The sequence below is a fragment of the Lissotriton helveticus genome, chromosome 9 (genome assembly GCF_964261635.1).
Source record: "Lissotriton helveticus chromosome 9, aLisHel1.1, whole genome shotgun sequence".
In the NCBI taxonomy this organism is placed as follows: Eukaryota; Metazoa; Chordata; class Amphibia; order Caudata; family Salamandridae; genus Lissotriton; species Lissotriton helveticus.
In genome coordinates, this window is record NC_136070.1 from 1,000,180,075 (window position 1) to 1,000,197,408 (window position 17,334).

General features: G+C 42.2%; 1 protein-coding gene across 2 annotated transcripts in view; it reads right to left on the reverse strand.

Moving 5' to 3' along the window:
• FBXO27 (F-box protein 27) overlaps positions 1-17,334 on the reverse strand; it is a 282,101-nt gene that overhangs the window by 12,519 nt on the left and 252,248 nt on the right. For both annotated transcript variants that reach the window (XM_078661312.1, XM_078661313.1), the window contains one exon: positions 1,956-2,094. In XM_078661312.1, the coding sequence (XP_078517438.1) occupies positions 1,956-2,094 (139 nt within the window). The remainder of the gene's footprint in view (positions 1-1,955; positions 2,095-17,334) is intronic.

Consider the following 17,334-nt stretch of genomic DNA (forward strand, 5'->3'; position numbering starts at 1 on the left):
AGAGACGGCATATGCAATGCAAACAGGTGCAGGAAAAAATATCAAAACCTGGGGGAATTCTTACTGGCCTGAACTGAAACTGCTATAGGATTGCACTTTATTGGGAGTAATGTAAAATGCACTTGTTTTTTTCATGAGGTAGCAGGGTTGAGGGATAAGAAAAAGTCTTAGTGAGCGCAAGAATCTTCTCAATATAAATCGATTGGAACTGCTTTGAGTTCACAATTCATAGACAAATAATTATAAAACAGATGTTTTTTTAAATAAAGAGCAACTATTGGAGACTGCACTTAGGGTCACTCCAAAACAAACCCTGGCAAAATAAAAAGACGACTGAATTATATAATGGCGTACCGGAGGCAACACAGACATATAACCTATAGATTGTTGCCTTTTAAGTTGAAATTTAGATGGCAATTTAATGTAAACGAAATGTATTAGTTTTCGTGGAGGTAGCAGATGCACAGATGTATGTGTTTTACTATGTGTTTATAGATTTAATGTATGTTTATATGTTCCCAGACTTAAAAACGAAAATAAATTGTAAAAAAAAACGGAAAAAAAACAAAACCTTTTGCGTTGGCTGTCTTCGACGAGCGCTGGGTCTTTGACTCCTCTCAGTCCATAGAAAAACTCATTATTTTTCCAAAATACCCTGTGGTAACGCAATATGTTCTAAGTAAGCGAAAGCACAAAGGGTGGCATAAAGGATTTACGTTTCTCAAATGATTATGTAGAAAAGGGAAAGCAGAATGTAAAGAAGTAATGTGGGGGTTGACAGAGAAAGACCACTCTACAAAGAGGATTTGGAATTAATCCTTCAAGAATTATTCCAGCTGTAGAGTGGGCTGCACGAAGTGGGGAAACCGAGTTTTCCCCCACAATATTAGAATTCCACGAATACCAACAGCAATACTATCAAAAGATTTGGAAGATTATTCCAAGGAACGTTTCTTGGAACTTTAGGTGGAGCCCACTATCTTACTGGATCAAGTGCAAAGTTCCGAAGCTGTCAGACAAAGAGATGACTTGACCCAGGCATTGCCACAAGGGTGCTTTTCTGCCATAACAAAAAAGAATCTGGGTAGTGCGCAGAAACACAGTCATAATTCCATCAATGAATCCTTCCAGAACTAAGCATTTTTACAAAGTTTCATTAGTTTGCTGCAACAAAGGACAGCAATTTAAGAAATCACACCCTTCTGCAAAAGGTAAATGGTAACTTATAGATGAGGCTTTCCTTTCATGCTACTTTCCCATCAAAAGTGTTCAGATGTTATTGTCTCAACTCAGAAACATGCTAACAGACTACTCGATACTCAGAATGAAACAACGTGCAAAGTGGGGCCGAACAAATGTTCAATTCTCCTCCATCCATCAAATAACAATTGGAAGAAAACAGTAATGCAGACTCGAGTAAAGAGAGCCATTAGAAGATGGCAAGTCAGGGTACTGAAAAGTGGCATCTTATTCAAGAAGTGGTACTGAGGTTTAAGTCCTAGATAAGGTTTCCGTTGAGGTAGAAGGAAGTTTAACTGCTAACTGGAATATTAATGCAACTTTTTCTGTAGAAGATCTGATGTTTCCTAAGCCTGTTCAAATGTTGATGGCTCAGAAGGTAAAGATAACCCAGGATGTTGGTAAGCTGCAATCTTGGGTTACGTATGTAGGCAGTGGGAACAGTTGAAGTAGTTGGCTCTGCAAATGTTCAGGTTGGTCACTTGTAGCTTCCTTAAACTAAAACGGACTATATGGAGTGATAATATCACAATACTTGGATTGCCCCTCATTCCACCCATCCGATGTACTAGGTTGTACACAGAGACCATCATTACCAAACTGTCATCAACTACCACAACCCTTAAAAGATCAGCTTTCCTGCTTGGTGACATTCATAAGGAACACTGCTCGGCTCAACCCCTGGTATACCTTCTCCTGCCCAAAAACAACTGTACCTGGTGGTAGTTCTGGTTGTTCCACTGGGGTATAGGGTTAGGTCTCAAGTTATATTCGTCTATCACCCGTTCCTTGTCTGAGGCCAGCAGCTCCACGGAGATTTGATACTCACATCCACAATCCTGGCGTCCAGCGTACCTTTAAGAGACATAAAAAAACAAGCATTTGCAATGCATTAGGTCTCGCATTAGGAAAGTTTGAGCTATTGGTATTGTAAATGACACATTTTTTATTTATGTGTTGGTTTTGAAAATAGCGAAATTAGTAGCATTGTTATTTACAATGCCAATAGATATAACTTTCACAAATGTGACACCTATAGCATTTGTAATGCAATGGGTGTTGTATTAACGTGACTTACATGTATTGATATTACAAATAACAATGGCTTTTAATTTTTTTTAATATTGTATACTTAAATAAAAGTTATTGTAATTGATAATGGCAATAGCTTAAACTTTTGTAAATAACTTTTGTGAAGATTATTTTCAGTGTATTTTATTGTGACGAAAATCCAAGAACAGAAGTGAAATATTAACATCTTTTTGTGACATTTGTCATAAAGCCTGAAACATTGAGAGAACATATTTGAACCAGTTGTTGTTGAATGGTTGCACAGATTGATGCTGTGGTGGCGCAGAGTGATGTTGTGGTGGTGACGAGTGATGCAGTGGGGTTCAGTGATGCTGTGGAAGAGCATAGTGATGTTGTGGTGCCCCTGAGTGATGCTGTGGTGGTGCTGAGTGATGCTGTATGCTATGTTTTGTTATGCTATGCTATGTTTTGCTATCGTATGCTTTGATTTATTATGCTATGCTATGTTTTGCTATGCTATGTTTTGCTATGCTATGTTATGCTATGCTATGTTTTGCTATGCTTTGCTATGCTATGTTTTGCTATGCTATGCTATATTTTGTTATGCTATGCTATGTTTTGCTATCCTATGCTTTCATTTGTTATGCTATGCTGTGTTTTGTTATGCTATGTTTTGCTATGCTATGTTTTGCTATGCTATGCTTTGTTATGCTATGTTTTGTTATGCTATGTTTTGTTGTGTTTGATATGCTACGCTATGTTTTGCTATGCTATGATATGTTACGTTTTGTTAAGCTAAGCTACGTTTTGTTGTGTTTTGCTATGTTTTGTTATGCTATGTGTTGTTGTGTTTTGTTATGCTATGTTTTGTTATGTTATGCTATGTTTTGTTATGTTATGCTATGTTTTGTTTTGCTATCCTATGTTTTGTTTTGTTATGCTATGCTATGTTTTGCTATCGTATGCTTTGATTTATTATGCTATGCTATGTTATGCTATGCTATGTTTTGCTATGTTATGCTATGCTATGCTATGTTATGCTATGCTATGTTTTGCTATGTTCTGCTATGCTATGTTTTGCTATGCTATGATATGTTTTGTTATGCTATGCTATGTTTTGTTATGCTATGCTATATTATGCTATGCTTTGTTTTGCTATGCTATGGTTTGTTATGCTATGTTTTGTTGTGTTTGATATGCTATGTTTTGGTATGCTATGATATGTTGTGTTTTGTTAAGCTATGCTATGCTTTGTTTTGCTATGTTTTGTTATGCTATGTGTTTTGTTATGTTTTGTTTTGTTATGCTATGTTATGTTTTGTTATGCTATGTTTTGTTAGGCTATGATTTGTTATGCTATGTTTTGTTATGCTATGTTTTGTTATGCTATGTTTTGTTGTGCTATGCTATGTTTTGTTTTGTTATGCTATGTTTTTGTGTTTCGTTATGCTATACTATGTTTTGTTATGCTATGCTAGGTTTGGTATGCTATGCTATGGTTTGTTTTGCTATGCTATGTTTTGTTACCCTGGGGTGTGGTTGTGTGTTTGTGGGGTTGCGTGTGTGTGGTTGTGGTTGTGTGTGTGTGTGTGTGTGGTTGTTGTGTGTGTGTGTGGGGTTGTGTGTGTGGGGTTGTGTGTGTGTGGGGTTGTGTGTGTGGGTGTGTGTGTGGGTATGTGTGTGTGGGTATGTGTGTGTGGTTGTGTGTGTGTGTGGCAAAACCATGCACAAATTGCTTAAACAAAGGTAAGCCACTCACCTCTGTCTCCTACCTGGGATGTATGACATTACAACGCATGCTTTTACCACACATGCCTTTACAACGCTGTTTTTACAACGCATGCCTTTACAACGCATAGTGCTTTGGGGCGCTGGATAGTGAATAGTTTAATTTACTATTCCAACTCCAGTTCCCGTGGATAGTAGGGAAGGTGTTGGATAGTAAATTAAACCTATTCCCTATCCTAGAGCGCCCCCCAGCGCAATGCGTTGTAATAGTTTGCGTTGTAAAAGTTGCATCGTAAAGGCACTGCGTGGTAAAAGTTGCGTTGTAAAGGATGTTTCCCCCTACCTGTAATCCATTCCACAGGGCAACATTTCTTTATTTTAAACCACCCTTTAGCCAAGTAAAATACTTTAATATTGAGAGCCACTGGACATTGCACTATTAATTATCGACCAGGTATTGCTTTATATTCATTCAAAGGAGTTGAAAAGTGTGAGGAGCCACGGCACATTATTGGCTGCACCCCACAGCTGCCGGAAGGAAGGAAGTAGGGCTTTGGAAATAAACAGATGTGATGAGTTTCACCTCGGCAGCTGTCTGTGGACAATTAAAGGAGACCCCGCGGCTTTCACAGAGCGGAAGACTGTCCGGTCTGCAGAAAGAGGTTTTACGACAACTTGCCTTTGATCCTGCAGATTTATCACAGAGTAAGCTGCCGTGGGGACACAACAGGCGGTGACTTTAGAAGTTAAGCTGCTCCCTCCCGTTGGGAGCCAGGAGCCTAGCGCATGGGCACTCAATGGCAGCAAAGTGGGGCTGAGACATCTGGAGGCCTGCACGAAGCCTCCACAACATTGCTGTCCATGTTAAATACACTCATGGCGGACCGCGATGCAGTTGCTATTGTTCACTTGGGAGGTGGAGGTGACCCCTTTGTCCTTGCTGTGCCCCGTCTCTGTCCCAGTAACACTTGTGCAGTGAGCCAACAGGAAGAAGAGGGGCAGCCAGCATGTAAAAATAGCCCTGAAAATGTAATAGAATTATGTGTCTGGCTCCCTGTGGCTCTAAAAGCCACTGCAAAGACGGCTTCTATTCAGAGAAGGGGCGATGGACCTGGGGAGTTGACAAATTTGTAGGGGAGTGGGAAGTTGAGTGTACGCAACTGCAATAAAAAACAAGTAATTTTTCAGAACACTGCTACAATGTTTTAAGTATTATAAAAAGGAGGAGTGTGGTTTCAACAAAAGAGGCATGTTTTCTGAACCTCACTAAGATTAAAAACAAGTATTAAGCAAAGAACTGTGAAAGCTGAACACAGGTTTGTTATTTTTCACAGGGATTAAATAAAACCAAGCGCACACGCAAACAACTGTAAAAGATTAAGACAATTCGGGTGTGCTTGTCTGATGTTGGCTGCGCTGTCAGAAAGCTTGTCATTAGCACATGCCTTGGCGACATAAAGGAGGTAAATAAAGCCATATGACTGACGCTCTTTATTTCTGTCAGCCTACTTTGTTGTGCCACTGTGCATATTTCGTGATCACAAATCCTGCCCGTGCCTGTCAGCGAGCGGCTGGGACATATGGATGCACGTAATGCATTCATGAAATATTTCCCAAACCTACCTTCAGGTCGAGTTTGCGCTATATAAAATTAGTAAGAGCAATTTCCATATGCATTAAGTAGGTGTAACGGGTAATTTCCTGCCAAAACATTTATTTGTGGTATTCATTCAAAAAATGTAGTCTGCATTTGTTGGGAACGTTATGGCACCGGTACAAACAAAGCCACGGAATAACTGTGTGATTGCTGGCAGTTGTGCTAAGTTAGGCCACACACAAAGTGAAGGAAAACAAATGATCACAAATCCTGCTCTTGCCAGTCAGCGGGCGGCTGGGACATGTGGCTGCAAGTGAAGGAAAGCCACCGACAGTTGATCCTGTGAATTGTTTCGGCCTTTCATCCACGTAAATGTAGGTGGCGCCAGTTAGATTGAAGGAATGGCTCTGCAGGATATCGCGACCTGTGTTTAGACTAAAGTGTGCTGTTTGAGGGGGTGGGGAGGGGTGTTAGCAATAAGAGTAATGCAAAATCGCTAAAGGAGGAGGCAGCTGTACACATTTTTTGTTTTATTTCACCGTCATTAAAGTAAACCAAGAGCGCACGCAAAGAACTGTGAAAGATGAAGACAATTCGGGCGCCCTTAAAGAAAACAAACACGCACACAAAAAAAATGTTAAAGCAGTAAGCGGGTTTGTTTCACCATCATGTAAAGCGGTTTGTTAACGTAAAGTGCTTTGTGAACGTTGTGGTCTACCTACAAGTATTAAGCAAAGAACTGTGAAAGCTGAACACAGTTCTGTTATCTTTCACAGGCATTAAATAAAACCAAGCGCACACGCCAACAACTGTAAAAGATTAAGACAATTTGGGTGCCATTAAAGAAAACAAACACGGGCGCCAGAAAATGTTAAAGCAGTAAGCAGTTTGGGTTTGCTGAAAGGAGCCTACTTTTTAACCAGCGGTGAAGGTGGGGAGAGGTGTGGTGCGGGGGCAGCAAGACAGTGCTCGTCTACTTGGTGCAACTAGTGAGGTGCTAGTTAATACCACAGCCTTGGTGCCTAAGGCTGAAGCTGCTGCCTGCATACACATTTGCAGGGGCGGGCGGAAAAGTCCTTTACGTGGCTCTCACCGCAAACGATTTAATGTGAAATTAAAAATGCCCGATGGAGTATAAGACTGGGCACAAGGTGATTGCATTCATAGGGTACCTGGTGCAGTCACTGATGCTGGGGAGGTGGTCAAAATTAAATGTCTAAGTGGTGAATGTCAAAGCCGTTGTTGCCTAAGGTTAGAGCGGCTACGAGTGTACACATCGGCAGGGGCGGGCGGAAAGGTCCTTTATTTATTTATGCGTTTTTATATAGCGCAGACTTTACCCGAAGGTGTCAGAGCGCTTCACAAAAGGAACAGAACTGGTATAAGAGAACATTACAAGTGAACAAATTACAAAAGCAAAAATTACATTACACAAGGCAAAAGTGACAATCGTGGGTGAACAAAGTACAAGAGGTAGCAAACGGTGCATTACATGAGGAAACAAGTTAAAAAAAATAAAAGTACACTGGGAGGGGGGAGGAGAAACGCGAGAGACGGCCTGGCGGCCGTCAAAGTGAAAGTACGGCCGGCCGGCCGTGGGCAGTGAATAAATTAGGGGAGGAGAAATGCCTGAGGCAGAGCGCACGCTGGGGGATGCCTGTGGGAGGGAGGCTGGTGGCTTGGATGTGCACGCGCTTTTAGGTCAATGCGCTTGCGCATTGAGTTTGCTTTTCACGGGCTCAGCATGAAATCGCCCAATGGTTAAGCTCTCGTTAAGCCCCTATATTCTCGGAAGCTCAATGCGCAAGCGCATTGACAGGCGAGACCTAAAAAGGGTTGTGTGTTAGTCTAGTTTCATGGCAGGCACTAAATATGTGGCCTCAGGACTGATAACACTGGCCTATAACAAAGAAAAGAGGAGCAGCAAAAATATAGCCGGGTTGGTAGGGAAGACTGACCTTGGAGATAGTAGTAAAGCGAAAGAGATTCAGTTCTCTAGGGAGTGGTTTAAGATGCAGAGAAAGACTCATCAGCAAGGTGGTTTTAGGCTGATCTGTGGATGGAGAACAAACAATGCACAGTGAAGACAACAGACAGAGAGAGGTAAGCCGGCTTGTGGGAGAAAGATTGCCAGATGTTTGGAAGTGCAGCAAGGAGAACGTTGACCAGTTGTGTGGCGAGAATAGATGCAGTGTGACTAAAGAGAGCACTAAAGAGAAATTTGAGTCTGTATGAATCAGACAGTACACTGTGTTATAGAGAACAGTATAGGAAAAGATGATAAAGTTACTTACCTTCAGTAAGAAGGTTCTTGACAGATACTCTATCTACAGACTTCTCTCCACTTGAACCTCCATAGGCACCAGACTAGATGGGTAAAATCTAAATAGTTCTGAAACGGCGAGTGGCGCCACCATTCCAACTCAACGTCAACATCACTCCAGATGTGATATACAGAGCCATATATGCCATTACCCACTAATGTCAGCTGCTGTCATTTTTTTGACACCATCAGGAGTACACGAAATTGACAAAAAGTGACAGAAATCCAATACATAAAAATGTACTTGGAATCTTATTAAGTACACTACAATAGTCCTTAGAACAGTGAGGCAGGGGATTGGGAGAGGGATTTACATGTAGGTAGAGTAGCCGCCCAAAAAGTCATTACCAATGATAATATATTCTTCTGAGGGATAGTTCAACCTTTAGAGTACTCCTCTAATGAATCAATACCAAAGCAGTAAAACCTGCAGGAGAAGGGTAAGAGGAGAAACTCTAGACCTAGCCATGTCATAGCGATATACACAGACAACTGCCTCCGCAATTGTTGAGGCAACAATGTTTGATGGGAAGGAGAAGCAGACCTTTAGAACAGGGTGACGTCCACACCAGCTAGAAGCACTCCTGGGTAGTGGGGAAAGAATGTGTCTTAAACCGGCAAGGGAGACCCAGCATGTCTAAAACAACCAATATAAGGATACCATATACTTTCTTTAACACTGCAGCCACCAACAGTCAGTCAATCTTACTATGCCTGAAGGAATCCACATGTCTAACAATTATTTGCCAACCAAACCATTGCTGAAATGAATAACGCCACGTTCACGCCAGGTAAAACTAGGTGAACCAACCCGACAGTCCTTTGACAGAAACCTGAAATGTACAGGAAGCAACAAGGAGCCTATACAGAAATACTAAAACACTAGATAAAAGAACTGAGTTGAAACCACAACTAAGACTGTAGACCAGAGGATGCCTACTTTGCTCAAGCACTAATCCTTCCAAAAATAGGGTCAAGCAAGATCGCTGATGCCCAGAGCAAGGTAAAACACAACATACCGGCCTAAAAGATCCCCTGTAAACATATTGACAAAGGTGACATGGAGGAAAAGACAAAAAGCACCTGTGTCCCTGATGAAATACCTCCACCTTGACACGCTAAAGCATGTCCTGTTTACACACCTTATACCATACACAAATTAGATATACAGGTTGTGCCAAAATGAGGATCCATTCTGTAAGGGAATACCACAAAATACCTCAAGGTTGCACGCTTACTCTGTTTCAAGAAGCCATTCAATAACATCACTATAAAGGAACAAACCTTTCATCCAGTAACGCTATTACTGGTGGATACTCTGTCTATTCCTCACCTTGAGTATACTCCTGATGCCAGACTGGATCCCAAGAATTTTCTCCAGCAATTCCCTCAAGTGTAGGTAGGTGGCATTGTGCGGCTCCGAGTCAGATCTGCCCAATCCTGGATGTGACGTTGGGGCTCCTACATAGTCGCCTCCTGCACACACTAACATCAGTTTTGTTCCCAAATCCATCTTCGTGCGCTATCACAGATGGAGATTAGAAATCAGATTGTGCAAGTGTGCAGATCTATAAATGGGAACCTTAAGAACATGGACAAAGAGTCCATTCCTTAGAACAGAGCATTAAGTGGGTCGGTGAGAAAACTGCAGTTACAGTATCCACCAGAAAGAGCGCAACCGAAGGTAAGTAACTTGTTCTTTTGACGGATACTTCTAACTGTAGATTCCTCATCGTGTGAATAGGTACAATAGCAGTACCTAGGTAGGTTGTGGGCCTGAGCAATGACCAGACGAGGACGTCCTGCAGACTGAACAGGCAAAATGCACTTCCTGGTGGACTGGTTATTCAGGCAGTATTGCTTTGTGAGTGTGGGAACCGATGCCCATGTAGCAGCATGGCAGATATTAAAAAATGGCACCCTGTGTACCACCGCCACTGTAGTAGCCTTTGCTCTGGTGGAATGTGCACATATGCCTTTGGATTCTGTTTCTTGGACACTCTGTAGCAGAACAATCACTAGGATATAGTTAGTTTCTTGACAGCTTTAACTTTTGTCACCCCCAGAAGAGTCTACAACAGCTGATGGTCCACCCGATATTCCTTTGTACAATCGATGTACACAATCAGAGCTTTTTTTTATGTCTAAGCAATGTAGTCTTCCTTAGATGGATGAGGCGGGGCAAAAAAAGCTGGGTAGTACAAGTTTGTCCAGGAAGAAGATAGTATACGGTTGCTAGACAGGCAGTGCTTGCAATTTTGCAATTCACTCACACGCCGAGTAGACGTTATCACTATGAGGAAGGCCGTCAAAGTAAGCAGAAGGAGAGGACTGCCGTACATTGGCTCAAACGGAGTGCACAAGGGAAGTGAGAACCAGATTGGTTTTGGTTGGAACTTTCCGCTGAGAAAACGTATCACAGCAGCTGATTTAAAATTAAGATGGCTGATCAGGTAAATATAAGAAGGCTGAAAGATCCATAGCACTGCCTTGATGGTCTAAAGATCAACATAAAACCAAAATATCAGGCAAACGTGCATGTAAAGGTTGGTTATTTCGTAAAGAACACCATACAACAAACCTCTCCCATCGTCCCAAAAAGACTGTTTTAATCAAGGGACGCCTGGCTGCCAGTATGACACTTAGTTGACCGCTATTGATCTCCCTTCTAAAGTACAGTCACTGCTCAATCTCCAGGCATAGAGTTGTAAGTTGTGCAGGCTCGGTTGCAGAACACTATGCAATTGCTGCACCTAAGTGTTCCGCCACTGGATATTGCTCATGGCCAGAAGTTCTGGGTACCACACTCACCTCGCCACTAGAGTACATTGGACGTAGTAGTTACTCATCTTTATGAGAACCTTGATCAGGTGAGGCAGAGGTGGGAAGGCGTTGAGGAGTCGCTAGCTTCAATCCAAGCAAAAGGCGTCTCTGAGTGACAACTGCCCTTGGAACTCCAATGGACAAAAGCTTAAACAGTGCACATTCTCGGCAGTGGCGAAAAGACTGAGTCAGGGTTCTCCCCATTGCTGGATGACACACTGAGTGTAGCTGCCAATTGTGATCCGTTAGGCAGTGGTAGCTGATTTTGTCTGCCCTGCCATTTAAAGATCTTGCCAGGTGCTGTACAACCAAGAGATGCCCTAACGATTCAGTCATTTCTAAAGGCGCAAAGCCTCTTGGCACAAGACCCACAACCTCACCCGCCCTGTGTGTTGCACGACCACATGACAACGGTGTTGTCCGTGAGAAAATATACCTGCTCTCTCTTCATGGACAGGAGGAATGCTTTCAATGCCAGGTGAATCGCCAGCAGCTCCTGCTGTAGTGTAGTTCCTTTATCCCCGATAGGCTCTGCGCATAGGAATAATATAAACTATAGATTTGACATAGGACTAAGGTCAGTATGTCTCTATCGAGTACATTAAACTTAATTGTGTGTGTGCCAGCTAACTCAGAGGTCACTAGAAACGTTCTCGAATGAACAAGAAGGGATTCGTTTCTGACAACCGCATAAACATGACAACTTTGTTTCCCTTAGAGTCGGAACAATATCTTCAGAGTCGTGGAAACAATAGATTACAGCTTCACTCAGTCAATCATGCATGCTTAGTTTCTACAGAGTTGCATAGAAATAGGGAGACGGGAGTTTCAATAAAAGGGTTTATTAAATAGTCTTATTTCTCATGCAAGAGATATGAACTGCTACAATCGCAAGACAGAATGCGAAGTATATTACGTACAGCGTTAGCAGTACTATAAAATAATACTGTAATAGCATGGTCTGTAGCTATGACATATATAAAAATACATACATAAATAACACAGGCTAAAATACTCAACCGGTGCTTCTAAAATAATCCTACCCCAGTGTACCTAACCTAAGTCTAGTACGAGGGAAGAAGTAGGTGCTGTTTTAGCCTAAATTTAGTTTAGTTTTGCCAAGAATTGCCAACATTTTCTCTAGGTTCTAATCAGCTCCATACCTTAGAATGAGAGAGGCTGGTATCTTTTTCCCAGGACTGGATCTCTAACACCCCGCAAGGGGAATCAGAAACACTGGAGCTGGATTCTCGGCAAGGAGGATGACAGCATCTGGTCAGTGCGTCAGTTGGGGAGACGACTTCCTTCGGGACTTGCTGTGGCGAGCCGGGTTGTGCAAGTAGGCAGCCGAACCGCCCTCTGCCTTGCCATAGCAAGTGAAGGTATATTTATACCTTGAAGGTGTTTAGGAATGCCTTTATTGACGTACAAGTCGGGCATATGAATGCCATGAATGAACCCCTAAGGAATAGATGTTTATGCATAATAAATGAGTTCTTGGAGAAATCGATATACAGGCAAGGGGAAGTCTTAAAGGCTTAAGAGTGTGGTTTTCCAAGAACTCGTTGTGACAAAGAGGATCAGATGTAGCTGACCATGCCTGTATTTAGTTAGCATGAGCAATGTCTAAATAAGGGCTGGATTTCTATGCCTAAATAAGGGCAATGTGAATTGTACCTATATAAGGGCATGAATCGGGAAAATGTATATACGGTATCTAAATCAACACACAACACTGCAAACTGATGACCATAGTCTTCTGATCTCCACCTTCATTGAAGTCCTCCCCAGAAACGATGCATCAGTCATTACCATTAGCTCTGCGTGTGGTATCAAGAGGAGTCCGCCATTGGTCCAATTGCAGTTCAGCAGGCAATACTGTAGATCTCCTGTTGTCCCCACCATCACCTGGAAAGAATCTGAAAGAATCCCCTGATACTGGGCACACTGAGATTTCAGGTCCTACTTCAGGTCCTACTGCAGAGCCCACATTTCTCACCTGGTGTAATCCACAAGCAGGTTGCAGGAGGCCAAGAAGTCTCAGAGCCACTCTAACCGAGATCCATGTCAAAGTTTGACACATTGCGATCATAGCTCAAATGTCCTGGACTCGTTGAGGTCCAGGCTTGGAATAGCACCATGTCTAGGATGGCTACAATGAAAGGGAGCCTCTGTGAGGGAGTCATTTGTAACTTTGGAACGTTGATGGAAAACACCAGTGATATTAACAGGTCCGCCATTGTCTGGAGGTGGTCCACAACTGTCTGAGGCAGGATTGCCTTCAACAACAACAGTCATTGAGCTATGGGAAGACTGGTATTCCCAACCTCTGAAGGTGGGCAGTGACCACCACATGAACACATGAGGTGCACCGGGAAGGCCAAAGAGAAGCACTGAGAAATGAAAATGCTTGTGGCATACATGAAGCCACACTTAACGTCTGTGGGACAGCAGTACAGGAAATGGGCACCATCCAGTCTCCTGGATCCAGGGAATTGGGCCAGGGTGGGCATTTTGAATTGTCCTTGTGCATGAAGTTCAGAGGGCGAATTCGAGGATAAGACAGAGGCCCTTGTTCTTCTCCAGCATCAGGATGTAGCAGGAATAACACCCAGTCCAAAACCTTGGTGCTTGTACCTTCTCTGTGGCTCCCTTTTCGAAGAGAGCCTGAACCTCTCCTAGCAGAATGAACAAATAGTGCTCCAGGAGGTGTTGCAGTGTAGGAAGCACGCTTGTAGTGGTGGACAGCAAAGGAAATGAGTTTCCATTTAGGAATATTTGGAGCACCACTGGCCTGATGTAATGCTCTGCCACCCGTGGTGGTAGTATGAGATCCAACCTCCTATAGAGTGACTGTGCACTGCTGAGGGCAAGGTAAAGCGATTTTGAGGTGGCCAAGGAGCGAGGGGGATGGATTGGGTACTTTATTGCCCCTGTGGGCCTGGACGGTTGCTGCATGATCCTTGATCCCCTGCCCTGAAAATTCTTGAAGTTCTGCTGTTTCTGGGGCAAAGCCGGATATGGCCTCGGCTGGAACCCTTTTCTGAAGCCTCGAAAGGGGTAAAGTTGTTGTGAGAACTGCCACATATTTAGTGCCAGTGAGCGGAATGTGTCCTTGCTTGCTTTAAAGTGATCTGAAGGCTGAGTCGCATGGTCTCCGAAGAGAGGTGTGCCACAAAATAGCATGTCCATCAGGGACTGTTGAATGTCACTGGAGAACCTGTGGAAATAATTTAAGCACGGAGCAAAAGCACCACAATGGTCGCAACAGCTCTACCCAATCAGTCAGCTGTGTTCAAGCAAATCACATACTTCGCTGTGTTCTATCCTTTGTGTATTATCTGCCGAAGGTTCGTTCTGAGGTCCTCCAGGAATGGTGGCAAGATCTCGGCCACCCTGTTCCACAATGCCACGAATAGCCACTCAGGAAGCAGCTGGATATGAAAGACTGGAAGGCAATGCCGGCAAACGAAAACATGCGCTTCTCAAACGTGCCGGTCTGCATGACTCACTAGACTCTCCAAGGTGGGTTTGTTTCAGGAGAAAAGCAGGGTCTCCTGGAGTTGGTCTGTTATTCCTCCCTATTTGCCTGTTCACTGGTAGGCAAAATTCTGTATTTGCCCAGGTGCAAGAGGCGACTTCCAAGTTCAAAAGGGCTACTGGCACCTCCTTCGTGAAAATTAGAATGACAGAAGTCAAAGTGGTTTAAAAAAATGAGATCTGATACTAAAGAAGTATTTTGTTGTTTTACAATTGCATTTATTTAGTGCTTTCTACCTCTGACTAAGTGTTAAGGCACTTTATGCAGGAGAGCACCCTGCTACAGATCCCACGGTCATTGGGTAGTCCAATGGTTATTGGTGGTTACTGGGATTAGCCTTTGACTCAAGGAAGCCATTTTACACATGTACCCCCATTTGTTTGTGCTGGATTCAATTATTAGGAGTTAGATATGATCATTAAAGTGGATATGTGAATTCATGCAGATGGTTGGTGGGATTAATAGATTACCTAGACGAGTATTCTTAAATTGAGCGGGCATGACTTTCAAAGGAGAGGTTGTGATATTTGAAATAAAGTGTGGGCAATTTTCAGAAATAAAATAGATACTAAGGCAAACATTCATCTGACTTAGAGTAGATGTTTTCATAGAGAGCAGGCATGTAGAAAATGAAGAGGGGGTCTTTCAAAAGAAAACAAGGAGAGGCAACAATTGAAAGTTTTAATTGAAGGCGAGGTTTTCAAGCTTTGTTTTAAGACTCTAGAGGAGGCTTTTTGAGGTAGCATGCATTCTGGAGATGTAAAACTATAGAAACAAACTATTTGCCTATAACATTTATTAGGTACTTTTGATCTGCAGAATGTGCATTTTTAGGCACTTTTGATGCAGTGAACAGTGTTTGCTGCTAAGCAGCCCTATACAACTGTTTCAGCAAGGACAGCTGATCAACTCAGGAGCTTGAAGCATAATGTCATTCACTGGACGCACATATAGGGAAGTAAGAGCTTTAGGCTATGCTTGAAGGAAGCAGTAACCTTATTGATTAAACCTCAGGCATTGGAAGACAAATGACACTCGCTAGAAAGTTCTTACTAAAATATACATTATTTGGTTGACATTAAATCTGCCAAGGAATCTCATGGAATATGTCATGCCATTGAGCTTAAGCCCTCTCTCTGGAATGTGTTGTATAAGCATATTTCTTGTCCACTAAAAAATGCCTTTAGTACCCTCCATTTCAATTGTTATTCATTGCTAATTTTATATTATTCCACTCACCATCAGTCAGTCAGTACCTTACAGTGTAAGACAAGATGATAGTTTAACAAATGCCCAGGGGTCATTTCTGCAGTCATTTAGAAGAAATTGAGACCTTAGCAGAATGCTAATCTGCATCGACCCATTTGCCAAATGCGATATCCTCACATTTGCAATATACAAGTGGACCCTACCTCCTACTGTGTTGCCATAGGCACAGAAGCAACTGCTTGAGGTTCATTGGCCTTTTAACTAGGAATAAGCTGCATGAACTCTCCCTTCTCAACATTCTTAACAAAAAATATTATTGAAAGAGGACTAAGAAGGATTGTCAACTTTCAGACTGCTGTTCTCTGTGAAACAGTCTACTTTCTCCCATGCCATGAAAGGCTGGTAGTCTTCTTTGTCCTAGGCCCAATAAGCAATGCACTTCAGTTATAGCTTTCATACTTTGGATCACTAAGTTATTACGAGATCTAAACCTTTTCTAAATTAGCCTTCGGGCGTAAGAGCCAAGAATCAGTCATAGGGATGCCTCTACGTCATGCTACACTTCCTGGCTGTAAGATAATCCAATGTTAACTCTCAACCGAATGTTAATTTAAAATAATTTAATCTTTATATGGTAGGTGCTCTGCTTCAATTCCCTTGCCTTCTTGGACATTTCCATGTGCAGACACGCAGTCCCATCATTCAAGTTGTATTAGCTGTTCTGAGTAAACTGGTGCCAGACTACCTGGGTCATTTGTGGCAATCACTGCATATACTTTACAGTCAGCCGTACGATAAAAAAGGTAAGCTGCAACTGCCCTATGATTCCTTTTCAATCCTGGTAAACATTGGTTTAGTGGCCACTGGAGTTCAAAAGGAAACATTCATGTGGCTGTGTCCTTTGCACTGTAATGTTAAATTCACTGGTAAATGTATTTAATATGAAACTTGAAATTATGAGGTGAATCCTTGGGGGTGGGGATAGTGATATACCAACTAACTCACTCAATCTTGCCACTCATCCATGAATTGATATCCAATCAAAGTAGTCAGATTTTCTCAAAAAGACCCAATAAAGGAGTCTGGGTCAGAATTCCGAGGTCACATATGCACTTACGTTAAATTCACATTTGGTTCTTCTACAGTCTGTTACCCCTGTTGGTTTATCTGCTTATACACAAAAGTTGTTACTACACCCAACTAATGAGGGCACTTAATGGGATTCTTTCCCGCATTAGGGAGTGTTCATTTGATTTTACAATTTACAAAATCCATTTACAATATAATAGAAATTCATCAAACTTGATATATGAAAGGAGGGAGGATATTTTACACCTGTGTTTTTCATATACTCCTTTGGATTTTATTTAAAATCTGAAAGTGGTATAAATGTTGTTACTTAAACAAATGTGTGATGCTTCGGAGGTAAACCCAGTTTGTTGAAAATTATTCTTAAGAATATGAATCTCAGGCTAAAACCTTGCAGAAGAGCCCTAACTGTCTGTGATGCTCCATTTCAATGCTAGGTTAACACTCATGAATGTTATTAAAAGGTTTTCCTAACTAGATGACGAGGCAATTCTTGGACAAGAAAATACTTCAAGTCTAATCATATCAAACTTTCTAAAGACCCTCACCCCCATCCTATAGGCTGTTTAGGGCTTACCCTAGGGGATGACATTTATTAACAAGCATTTTCACAACACTATTCTTCAATCTGAAAGTAGCTATGCAGTATAGAATTAACAGTGTAAGCCCCAGTATAATGTGCTTCATGGGCATCTGTACTGCTTGTAGTTTACGTGTTTGGTGTAGACTTGCATTTGTCTTACGTACAGATGG